At 41.1% G+C, this 12,358-nt stretch overlaps 1 protein-coding gene across 5 annotated transcripts in view; it reads right to left on the bottom strand.

The window, feature by feature from the left end:
* Window positions 1-12,358, bottom strand: part of FANCC (FA complementation group C) — a 291,379-nt gene that overhangs the window by 17,903 nt on the left and 261,118 nt on the right. For all 5 annotated transcript variants that reach the window (XM_060101949.1, XM_060101951.1, XM_060101952.1 and 2 more), the window contains 3 exons: window positions 10,428-10,480; window positions 9,015-9,114; window positions 1,779-1,854 (listed from right to left, as the gene is read on the bottom strand). In XM_060101949.1, the coding sequence (XP_059957932.1) occupies window positions 1,779-1,854; window positions 9,015-9,114; window positions 10,428-10,480 (229 nt within the window). The remainder of the gene's footprint in view (window positions 1-1,778; window positions 1,855-9,014; window positions 9,115-10,427; window positions 10,481-12,358) is intronic.

Genomic DNA, 12,358 nt, shown 5'->3' with positions numbered 1-12,358 from the left:
GACTTTACAGTGGGCACAAAATCAATTTCTGATGCATAGAAGATTCTACTGGTAAAAAACACTTCAATTTGTGAATGTAACATTGTTTTTCTGAATGTAATATGCAGAAAACTGTTCTAGGAACTAGCAGAGGTAGTCTTTTGTTTAGAGATTTCCAAATTTAAAAACTAACAACCCCAATACTTTTTCTGGAGCTCATTCAGCTGCTCACATAGGCTGACCTTAGGCTTTGCTGATCTGACTTAGGCTGTGAGACATGGCCCTGGAAAGTGAATTACTGACTTTTCTGTCTTGTTATTTAAGTTTTTCCATTGTGTCCCCACAGGTTAAGTTCCACAAAACACTTGACTAGAGATCCCACCAGGCCCATCACCACCTCCACCTCTAGCATCTGAGAGGACAGCATCAAGTGGGTCACTTCGGGTGAGAACCTAATATTTTAGAACAAGGAAGAGGAACTTTGATTTTGTAAAATGCTCTGAAACCTCGAATCATACTTTCCTCAAATGAATTTACTTACTGAAGTCTCAGGAAAAAGCCAGGGAAAAACACGGCATAAAAAGGAAATATTGTGGACTCTTTTACTCTTCTCTCCCCTCTTTCCTTCCATGGTCAGACGTGCCTTTTTCTACGGCACAGAGTCTGTCTTGTGTCCAGTGTTGCCTCTGCTTCAGATTTCAGGCTTTAGACGGGAAGGATGTCTATATTCTCTATCTCTGAAATGTTTCTTAAACAGGAGCTCACAGGCATGTTAACAGATCAACATCAGTGGAATCAGGGCAGAATCATCACTTCCCCAACTGGATATGGCCTCTGGAAGGCTGGCAAATGAAATCAGAGAGGCCTGTGGTCTAATACACTTACTCAATTCTTTCAAAAGGCTTCCCTTGGCTTGGTTAGGAGAAATTTCCACTAAACTTCCTTGGCTTCATTCATCATTTTATCTTTTCTTTTGCCACAGGGGGCACAGAGTAGACAGAATGAAATACAAATAAACATACTGTTTTATTCCAAATCAGCCAAGTCTTAGCCTGTTCCTGGCATCCAGGTAGATCTGGCTGGCACGAGCAGAGGCCTTGTGTTATCCAGAACAGAATATCAAAACCCAACTAGAGGGCTTCCCTGGTGGCGCAGTGGTTGAGAGTCTGCCTGCTGATGCAGGGGACACGGGTTCATGCCTCCGTCCGGGAAGATCCCACATGCTGCGGAGCAGCTGGGCCCGTGAGCCACGGCCGCTGAGCCTGCGCGTCCGGAGCCTGTGCTCCGCAACGGGAGAGGCCACAACAGAGAGAGGCCCGCATATCGCAAAAAAAAAAAAAAAACAAAACCCAACTAGAGACCATTTTGGTTTTTTTTCTTTCTTTTGGTAAATGATTGTAACTGGGAAGTCAAGCAAATTCTCACATCAAAATCCACAGAATGTGAGACCCTGAGAGCTTAAAGGATGTTAGCAATGACCAATTCCCTTTACAGATAAGGAACTGGGAGGAAACAGTTATAATTTAATCAGTGTATTCCCAGAAGTTGTTTTTTTTTTTTTTTTTCCGGTACGCGGGCCTCTCACTGCTGTGGCCTCTCCCATTGCGGAGCACAGGCTCCCGACGCGCAGGCTCAGCAGCCATGGCTCACGGGCCCAGCCGCTCCACGACATGTGGGATCTTCCCGGACCGGGGCACGAACCCCTGTCCCCTGCATGGGCAGGCGGACTCTCAACCACTGCGCCACTAGGGAAGCCCCCAGAAGTTATTTAAATATGGGCAGAATCAACCTTCACATACCTTTCGGGTGCTGGAGTAGCACCATGACAAGAGATGGAGATGCATATGGAAAGTAGGTCTTGAATGCAAACTTCAGCTACAATAGAATCAAAAATTCAAAACCATTTGAACATTAGCATTGGAAAGGGTATTAAGAAAATACAAAATCTTGCATCCTCCGCCCAAAAAAGACCCTCTACTTTATGTGGTCAGAATGTTTCCTTGCATGCTTATCAAAAAAAAAAAAAAAAAAATCTCCTAATAATCTTGTAAATATGTTCCAAAAAATTAAACCTTTTTAAAGTCACCTTCTAGGACTTAAGAAAAATAAAGTTATACTCCTTATAACAGTTCTTCACCTCACATGAACTCAATTATATACATAAATCTTCTATTTAAGTGAGAGTTTCCAAGGCAGTTGTGAGATGGTTTTTTTATAATCAAAAAAGTATAAAACAACAATGGTGCTCACAATACTTTGAGGGCCAAAGCGCTATCCTATCTATGCCCTCAGAAGGCACAGAAGTTTCGAAGTACTTTTGTAAAAAGTTGAGGTAAAATCTATAAGCAGTGAAGTGCAAGGGCTTTAAGTGTACAATTTGATGACTTTTGGTAAATGTGTAAATCCAATGTGACCATCACTCCAATCAAGACACAGAACCTTTTTCTTTTCTTTTTTTTTTTTTTTGCGGTACATGGGCCTCTCACTGTTGTGGCCTCTCTCGTTGCGGAGCACAGGCTCCGGACGCGCAGGATCAGCAGCCATGGCTCACGGGCCCAGCCGCTCCGCGGCATGTGGGATCTTCCCAGACCGGGGCACGAACCCGTGTCCCCTGCATCGGCAGGCGGACTCTCAACCACTGCGCCACCAGGGAAGCCCAAGACACAGAACATTTCGATCACCCCAGAAAGTTCCCTTGTGGCTGTTATAGTCAATCCCTCCACCCCATCCTGGCAACCAATATTTTATTTCAACAAGAGAGAGTAGTTTTGTATTTTCTTGAATTTCACACAAATAGAATCATAAGAGGATGTATTTTTGTGTGTCTGGCTTCTTTGGCTCAACATGTTCTTTTGCAGCTCATCCATGTTATTGTGTATGCGGAGTTCACTTTTTAAAAAATTGCTCTGAAGTAGTCATTGTATGAATATACCATAATCTGTTTATTTATTCTCCCATTGATGGGCACTTGGGTTGTTTCCAGTTTGGGGCTGTTATGAATAAAGCTGCAGTTAACATTCACATTTATGTCTTTTTGTGGATATGTGCTATCATTCTCTTGGGTAAATACCATAGGAATGGAATTAGTAGGTCATAGAGTAGATGCTTGTTTAACTTTATAAGAAACTGCCATGTAATTTTTCAAAGTGGTTGTACTGCTTCACACTCCCATCACAATTTATGAGAATTTCAGTTGCTCCACATACTTGTCAACTTTTGGTATTGTCAATCTTATTAATTTTAGCAATATTAGTGGGTGTGAAATATTACCTTATTATGACTTTACTATTCATTTTCCTGATGTGTTTACTGCCAACTTATACATATTTTTTGAAGTGTGTATTCAAGTCTTTTGTTCATTTTTAAAACTGAGTTGTTTCTTATGTTCTTGAGTTGTAAGAGATCTTTATATATTCTGGATATAAGTCCCCTATCAGATATATGTATTGAGAATATTTTTTACCTGTTGGTGGATTGCTTTTTCATTTTCTTAAGGATGTCTACAAACACCGGAAGTTTTAAATTCTGATGAAGTCTAATTTATCCATTTTTCTCATATTGCTAGTGCTTTTCTGCATTCCTTCTAAGAAATCTTAGATTATCCCAATGTCAAAAAAGATATTCTCTTCATTTTCTTCTAGGAGCTTTATGGCTTTAGCATTTATTTTGAAGTCTATGATCCATCTCAAATTAATTTTTGTGTTTGTGAGGTAGAGGTTCATTTTTTCCTACCTGGATATCCACTTGTTTCAGTGCCGTTTGTTGAAAACTTTCCTTTTCCCATTGATTTTCCTGGCATCTCTGTCAAAAATCTGTTGACTACATATTAATGTATGTATGGATCTATTTCTAGACACTGTTCTGTTCCACTGATCTATCTTTTTGCCAATACCTCACTGTCTTGGTCTTGATTACTATAGCTTAAAGTCTTGAAATCAGGTAGTTTGAATCCTCTGATTATTATTATTTTTTTTTTGCCTTTGAAATCTTTTATTGCCACTTTGGTTAAGGAATAAGTATTGTCTCACAGTGACCTATGATCTTATTTGACCAAGTGTTTTAAAACTTTTTGACAAACTTCCTAAAATATCAAATTTTAAGTAAAGTTCTTTTGATTTCCAGCTAACTTTGGGATACCTTAGAGGGCCCCTGAGGTATCTCAAAGAGAAATATTTAATGAGGATTATTTCGTATGTTAAATTAAATGTAACCAGATGTTTAACAATGCCTTTTAAGTCTTTTGTCATTTACAGATATTTTTGTACTCTGATGCTGTTACAAAAAGTGCCTCATCATCAAGGAGATTCATGGAAAGGCTATGGAAACCGTTACAACAGTTCCACATCAAGATGATGGCTATGCGAGGATTCCAGCCCATACCAACTTAAAACAAGGAGCTGTCCTGCCCCTGGGGCCCCTAGATCAGGCATCCAGAGATTTTTACTTCCTGACAGGCCCCTACTCAGCCTTGAAGCAGTTACAGAAAATGGACCATTGCCCCTCGGCTTCCCATAAGAATATGGGAGTCTGAATGTGTTTTCTTTTGTTTTTTCACAATTGTTCTAGCTACTGTAGGTCCTCTGCATTTTCATATAAGTTTTAGAATCAGCCTGTCAGTTTCTGTTTTGAAAACCATGTTGGGGTTTTAACTAGGATTACATTGAACCAGGCATCTCAACAATTCATGAATATCGTTTCTCTCTTTATATGTTTAAGTTTTCTTTGGTTTGTCTCACCAATGTTTTATAGTTTTCCAAGTAGAGGTCTTATACACCTTTTTTTTAAAAAAAATAAATTTATTTATTTATTTATTTTTGGCTGCACTGGGTCTTCATTGCTGCATGCGGGCTTTCTCTAGTTGCGGCGAGCGGGGGCTACTCTGTTTTGGTGTGCGGACTTCTCTTGTTGCAGAGCACGGGCTCTAGGTGTGTGGGCTTCAGTAGTTGTGTCTTGTGGGCTCTAGAGCACAGGCTCAGTAGTTGTGGCACACGGGCTTAGTTGCTCCAATGGCATGTGGGATCTTCCCGGACCAGGGATCGAACCCGTGTCCCCTGCATTGGCAGGCGGATTCTTAACCACTGTGCCACCAGGGAAGTTCCAGGAAAACTGATACACCTTTTCAAAAATTTACTTCCAAGTGTTTTATGTGAGACTGTGGATTTGTCTATTTCTCTTTTTACTTCTGTCAGTTTTTGCTTTGTGTATTTCAGAACTCTGTTATTAGGCATATATCCATTTGTAATTGGCATTTCTCCTGATGAACTATTGCATAATTATAAAATGTACCTCTTTTGTCTGGTCATACTCCTTATCTTGAAACCTAATGCATCTGCTGCTAGTAGAGTGATACCAGCTTTCTTGTGCTTATTATTTATATTACGTATCCCTTTCCTTCCTTTTAACCTATCTGTGTCTTTATAATTAGAACCGGTCTCTTGAAAACAACATATAGTGGGTCTTGGTTTTTCATCCAGTCTGACATATTTGCTTATTGGTTTATTTATTTATTTTTGGCTGCGTTGGGTCTTCGTTGCTGTGCACAGGCTTTCTCTAGTTGTGGTGAGTGGGGGCTACTCTTCTTTGTGGTGCGTGGGCTTCTCACTGCAGTGGCTTCTCTTGCTGCAGAGCACGACTCTAGGCGCACGGGCTTCAGTAGTTGTGGCATGCAGGCTCAGTAGTTGTGGCTCATGGGCTCTAGAATGCAGCTCAGTAGTTGTGGTGCATGGGCTTAGCTGCTCCATGGCATGTGGGATCTTCCTGGACCAGGGCTTGAACCCGTGTCCCCTGCATTGGCAGGTGGATTCTTAACAACTGTGCCACCAGGGAAGTCCTATATTTGCTTTTTTACTAGTATATTTAGTTGATTTTCACTTAGTTTTTGTAATTAATGTACTTGTAGATATATTTGGGTTTATCTTTTTATATTAGTTTCTTTTGCCCCATCTATTTTTTGTTCCTCTGGCAGCCCACAGCTCTGTCTTTTGACACCTCAAGTCAATCAGATTGTGCCTTGAGTTCTGGCCACCCCCTCACCCCTCCACTCACTCAACCCCGCTTCTACCCCTTACATGACAGCCCTCATGGAAAAGTTAGAAGATTACCCAATGTGGTTTCCTTTTTCAAGGGTTGAATCCCCTCCAGTTGTAATCTGCTTTTTGGGTTGCTCTCCAATACCTTCAAATAGTTTAAAAAAATATTTTCTCCAGAGTTTATAGTTTTTATCTGTGGGAGATTTAGTCTAGTACATTATTAAACTCTGCACTACTGGCACCAGAACCTGAGCTGGTTTGCTGTTTGTACTGGAGCCATTCGTTATGCAAGCTCAGAAAAGAGGCTTGTCAGGACAGCCTTAAGTTCTTGCCTACTAGTCTGACTGCGCACATTGATGGAGCTGCACTGTGCTCTCCAACTAAAACAAGGGTGAGAGGAAAGGATAAAAAGAGAATGAGAAGCACTGAAGATAAACATTTCTGACAATGGGAAAGAATGTGGATTAATGGGATTTCTCATAAACTGCTGGGGGGAGGGACTTCCCTGGTGGTCCAGTGGTTAAGACTTCGCCTTCCAATGCAGGGGGTGCCAGTTTCGATCCCTGTTCGGGGAGCTAAGGTGCCACATGCCTCGCGGCCAAAAAACCAAAACATAAAACAGAAGCAATATTGTAAAAATTCAATGAAAGACTTTAAAAATGGTCCACATCCAAAAAAAAAAAAAAAAAGATATTCTAAAAAAAACCAAACTGCTGGGGGGAATGTAAATTTGCACAAGCATGTATGGAAACCATTTGGCAGCATCTGCCAAAGCACTTCTAATAACCAGCACTTCCAGTCCTAAGTATATGCCCCAGAACGTTCAGAGCAACACTGTTTACGAAAGAAAACAAAATCTGGAAATAATCCAAAAGCCCACCACCAGGAAGAGAGCGACATTGTAGTACACTTTCCCAACAGAGCACTACACAGCAATCCCCACCAGGACCACGACCACGCACAGCACAGAGCAATCCTGGTAGCACGATGCTGGAAAGAACAAGGCTCAAAAGACTGCATACGGTGTGCTCCTCTTACCTGTTGTTGGTTTTATAAAGTGCAAAAACAGTCACAAGTAAAGAAAACACGGTTTAGCAATCATATACAGGTGATCAAACTATTTTCAGAAAAAGCAAAGGAATGATAAACATAAAATCAAAACAGCAGCTACCTGAGGGGAGAAAGTCAAAGTGACAGGATAGAGGAGGAGCACGTGGATACCTGAAAGTTGCTACTAGTGGGCCAGGTCTTGTTGGATGTCAGGTTGGTAGATACTCATTTACTAAGAATGAATATGTGGATGGATGGATAAAACACTGAAAGAAAAGAGGGCCATGCATGGGCCAAGTAGGACAAAGGATGTCATGCATCAGGGATTATGATTAATCTACAAACGGGCACTCAGGAAGGCAGGGGATTGATGATGAGAATGGCATTGACTAGAAAGGCAGGCAATCAGGAACAGCCCCAGGAAAAGAAATGACATAACAAATGTGGATGAAGGCATTTGCAAAGTTAAGAGGTTATTGCTCTTGTATCCCAAACCCAAGGTGAGGGCAGTGAATTCCTGTTTCTTTTTGGATCCCTGCCCTGCCTTCCACCAGAAGCCAATCTGTGCCCCTCACACTAGCAGACACATGTAGCCTGGGCAGGGTACTATTTTAAATTAAAAGTCACTGTAAGAACAGTTCAACCAGTCCAAATCTAAAGTGCCAAGGCCAACCCCGCAACTCAGGGGAAAAGCTGGTAAGGAAAACAGATTCAAGCTAATGGTACAGAGCAATACTTCTTTCACCGATGCCCTCCGCCGTAACCTAGGTCTGTTCCAGGAGTCAAAGGCACAGGTTTTCTAGAGGTCAGTTCCTAATTGGAAATACTAAGAATATTCAGGGAAGATAAAAGATATTTATAGTTATGCCTCAAAATAAGCGTGAGGGCCAGCCAGTGCCTTTCAGCAGAGCTCTCCTCCCGAATTCCAGGCTTGGTACCATTGATAATGCTGTTTGCTACAGTCTAGCTAACTTCCCTTGGGAAAGAAAAGATGGGAAAAAAGCATCGTAAATATTTATCATTGCCTTAAAAAACAGAAACCTCTGCTAAAACCTGAGAGATTTCTTGGTGTAGGAGTGTATGGGATTTTAGTACAACCAAGCATCACAGCAGTGCTATCCTAAGTCAAACTGCAGAAAGCATACCAAGGGACCATGACATATCCCACAGGAAACTGCAGTGGACTTGGGCACTTGAACAGGCAAAGCACTACACAGACATTAGGTCTGTGGCCATCAGAAGTACAGGCCAGTTAGAATGCCCAAAGACAAAAGCTCTCTGGTAGAAAAGGTTCCTGTTACACAGGTCACTCTAATGGATCAGCTGCCTCTGCTGACAGGCCCCCAGTGCAAGTCCTCCTGCAGATCCCTAGGTCCAGCTTCTTGCTTACTGAGTCCAACTGACACCTCTTGATCACGGCCATTCCTAGCTCCTCATCTACAATTATTCAAATATTTCCTTGTCACTCTATCTCCTTTCTCCCCTGGAACCCAATTCACATTTAGGTCTCTGATATGAATGGAAACTAATAATTAAGAATGTCCAGTATTGCTTTGTAATAAGTGGCATTTCCTTCTTAGCACATGCCATATAGACTCCAGAATACCTCTCTCTAGCCTGGGAGGGGCAGAGTCCTGCTTGACAAACAGCATACAACACAGGGCCCAGAAAGTTCACCCTCTGGGGTGGCACGTGCTGGCATGGCAGAGTTCTCTGCGCAGCAGTAGATAAATGCTTCTGGGTACCAGGACACAGGACAGACAGGAACCATCTTGATTTACTTTCAATTAAAATGGTTTTACCTTTGCTGGGGTTTTCATTTGGAAGTTTTCTTCTTGAACAAAACAGTCTATCAAAATCACTGAAAATAAAGTGCTCCCTTCTGGTGATCAATCAAATACTCTTAACAGCTTCTTTTTCTTTGGGGGAATGAATAATATCTGCAATATAACGAACCTGCTTGTTTTCTTTTTCCAGAGCTTCTACAAAGCATCGTGTAAACACTTGGATAGTGGCTAGTACTTCTAGGGCTCCATCAGTTTCCAGGAGTGCGTACCTGAACAATGCAAAGCCAGATCACAACACATTCAGTGATTAACCTGGCAAACACGTGAACCTGAACATGTAAAAGGGAAAAATGGAAACATTTTTTTGTGCCATAAGCTTCAACAGTATCTCAACTCATCAGTTTTCAGTCCTTGCGTGAAATCCCTTTTCTAAAGATTTTCTTTAAAATTGCAAACATGCAGAGCTCCCTTTCTTGTTTTTTAAATTATTAAGCACTTCATATCCCTTCCACATGGGCCTGGAATGCTCTTTACAAATATTTGCGTACTGTATGCCCAGAAATGCAACATCCACAGAACTTTTGCTTTTGCAAGTGGAGAAAGAGGTGCCCCCGGGGTTAAAATAGCTCAGTCAAATCCACCCAGCAAAGTGCTGGAAGAATCTGCATATTCCTGGTTTGTTTTCTATGCATTTTCACACAACTAACTTTTCTTTATGTTTGTTTAAACAATAACAAAAAAATCAACTGAAACTTTGCTAGCTTTAAACTAAAAACAGCATTCTGACTTATTTCTGTACTCATTTAGCTTAAAGTTGGTATGTTTCAAGACCAACCCAAGTGCTGGATTACTTGCTATTGTAAAAATTCTTTTCCCCAGTGACTGCTGTCTGCCATGGGGCCTCTGTTTGCTGAGTGTGAGGGGGATGGGATAAACAGAGTAGATACCCTGGTTGTACCAGCACCCAGGAAAGAGGCTTGAAACCCTCCCGGGGTGGGCAAGTCCGGCCCCCCACTGTCAGCCATAACCCAACCTAATGTCCAGGGGTCCCCTCATCTTTCATCATTGTAAATCCAGTGCCTTTACCAAGAAGTTCTGGTATTTGCAGAATAAAAATTAGTGTGCTGTAAGATAACATGCATAGTTGATTCTGCCTTTCAGAAGAGCTCTGTTAAGAATGGCATCATTTATTTATTATTCTTGGTTTTCCTTAGCTTTCAAATCCTTTAAAAAGATTGGTCAGCCCTCATGTGGTGAAGGAAGAACACTACTACGCTTTATTTTGAGTTGAGAAAAATTCTACATGAATATTGAATGATGTAAATCTAATGTAATTTTGCTTTTCTACCATTATTATTAGAATTTTAAAAGGTTAAAAAAAGATAGTTATCTTAATTTTTAGGCATTGGCTTTTAAATATACACTGACATTTGGGTTTTACCAGAAAGCTCAGCAGGAGGGGATGGAAGCAGAAACTAATTCCCCCGTGGTACAGCCAGAGACTACCACAGAGTTTTTTATTCGCATTTGGAAGCTGAACATATTTAGACCAATTTACTAGCAGAAACAGCACAATACTGACCTGAACATTTCATCAACAACTCTGAATATGGCAGGATGGCAGGCAGCTGCAGGCTGTAAGGAAAAGACCATGAGAAAGTAAAATATCAGAAGCATTTCATCAATAATGACTTGCTCTTATCAGGCAAATGAGTTGTCTAGAACTGCTGGTGTCTAGAAAATGGGTACATTCCTGTGAGTTAGGAAAAAACAAGAACCAGTTCATAGCAAAGGCCCTACATACAAATACAAACAGTAGTTCTCTTGGGGCAAGGGGATTATGTACAACCTTTATTTCTTCTTTATACTCTGTACGTTCCACATTTTCAACAATAAGCCCATATGATACAGAAAAAAGAGTCATTAAGTATCATGGAACATTAAAATATACCTTCTACCGGCATGCTGTAATGAAGACACAGAGCCTACCTGTGTTGCTAGTTTTACATAATGTGCTCTGTGTGTCTGACCTCCTCACATGACTTAAAAGTGCCTCAAGGTCGAATCTGGGCCGGCTATCTTTTCATTCCTGCTTATTAGGAAATGAGTGCATAATTTAGAATTATTATTGAGGAAATGCAGTGGCCACTACCATGCCAGACTAAATAATATTACATCTTAGTGCACTATGAATTTAGCAGCTTAAATTACTTCAGATGAAAAAAGAATAAAGATACCATGATCTTGAATGATGAAAGCAATCTAATTTATTCCACGAGTATTTTTATGACAGGTTTTGATTGTATAAATCTGCAGAAGCCGACCTACTGTGGCCTGGGTGGGCCTTCAGTGGGCCTGACCCAGATTCCATATCTTTTTGGCCAGAGCTCAAAGCATGACATTAAGCCAGAGGAAGATGCCATTTGGGTTCTAAGATATTTTACAGTAGCATCCAAAGGTTAGTGAATTGGCTCTATAGGGAATTTCTCTGAGTCACACTGAGCTTGATATGACTAGCTCTGGGAAACATTTTTTCATACCCCCTCAACTATAAAAACAGAAAAAAGGAGATGCGTTTTCTCTTAAGTTTTCTAGACCAAGCTGAAGAAAGAATGATGCCCATCTCCATAGACTCTCTTCCACCCTGTTCTGCGCTGTTGTAACATTGAATGTGCGCCATCTAGTGTTCAAACACCGCCATTACAGGCTGTTACAGAAGGCTCCAGGCAAGAGAGCATTGTCACTTGTCAAAATGATGAGATAATTCCTTTTATTTGAAGAGATATTTGCGATTTGTAAGTTATAGATCTCTATTTTCTGAGTAATCCATACTCCCTAATCCTTCACTGATGTCCATTTTTATCTAAAAGAAACCAACTAAAGTTTTTCATAGATAAATTCATTATATACTCAGAGTGATTTGGCAGAATTCAAACTGAAGAGAGGCAGAAGAAAGGCAGGTCCAACAGAAGAGAGGCAGAATATTTTTTGGCTTTGATTTCAGACAAGTCAGTTAATCTCTCTGCTTTTCAGCCTCACTGTAAATAATAACAGTTATTAAAAGGTCACTGGATATATGCCCAGAAAATATCATGGAAGTTTCTATGTATTCATAATGGAAAAATCAAACAAGAAGGGAAAAGCAGGGCTTCCCTGGTGGCACAGTGGTTAAGAATCTGCCTGCCAATGCAGGGGACACGTGTTTGAGCCCTGGTCCAGGAAGATCCCACATGCCATGGAGCAACTAAGCCCATGGGCTACAACTACTGAGCCTGCATGCTAGAGCCTGCACACCACAACTACTGAGCCTGTGCACCACAACTACTGAAGCCCGCGTGCCTAGAGCCCGTGCTCCACAACAATAGAAGCCACCGCAATGAGAAGTCCACGCACTGCAACGAAGAGTAGTGCCCGCTCACCGCAACTAGAGAAAGCCCGTGCACAGCAACGAAGACCCAACGCAGTCAAAAAATAAAATAAATAAATTAAAAAAAAGAAGGGTAAAGCAAACTG

This window comes from Mesoplodon densirostris, chromosome 6 (genome assembly GCF_025265405.1).
Source record: "Mesoplodon densirostris isolate mMesDen1 chromosome 6, mMesDen1 primary haplotype, whole genome shotgun sequence".
Classification (NCBI taxonomy): Eukaryota; Metazoa; Chordata; class Mammalia; order Artiodactyla; family Ziphiidae; genus Mesoplodon; species Mesoplodon densirostris.
Note: the sequence above shows the minus strand (reverse complement) of the source record. Positions and strands in the feature narration are given on the sequence as shown.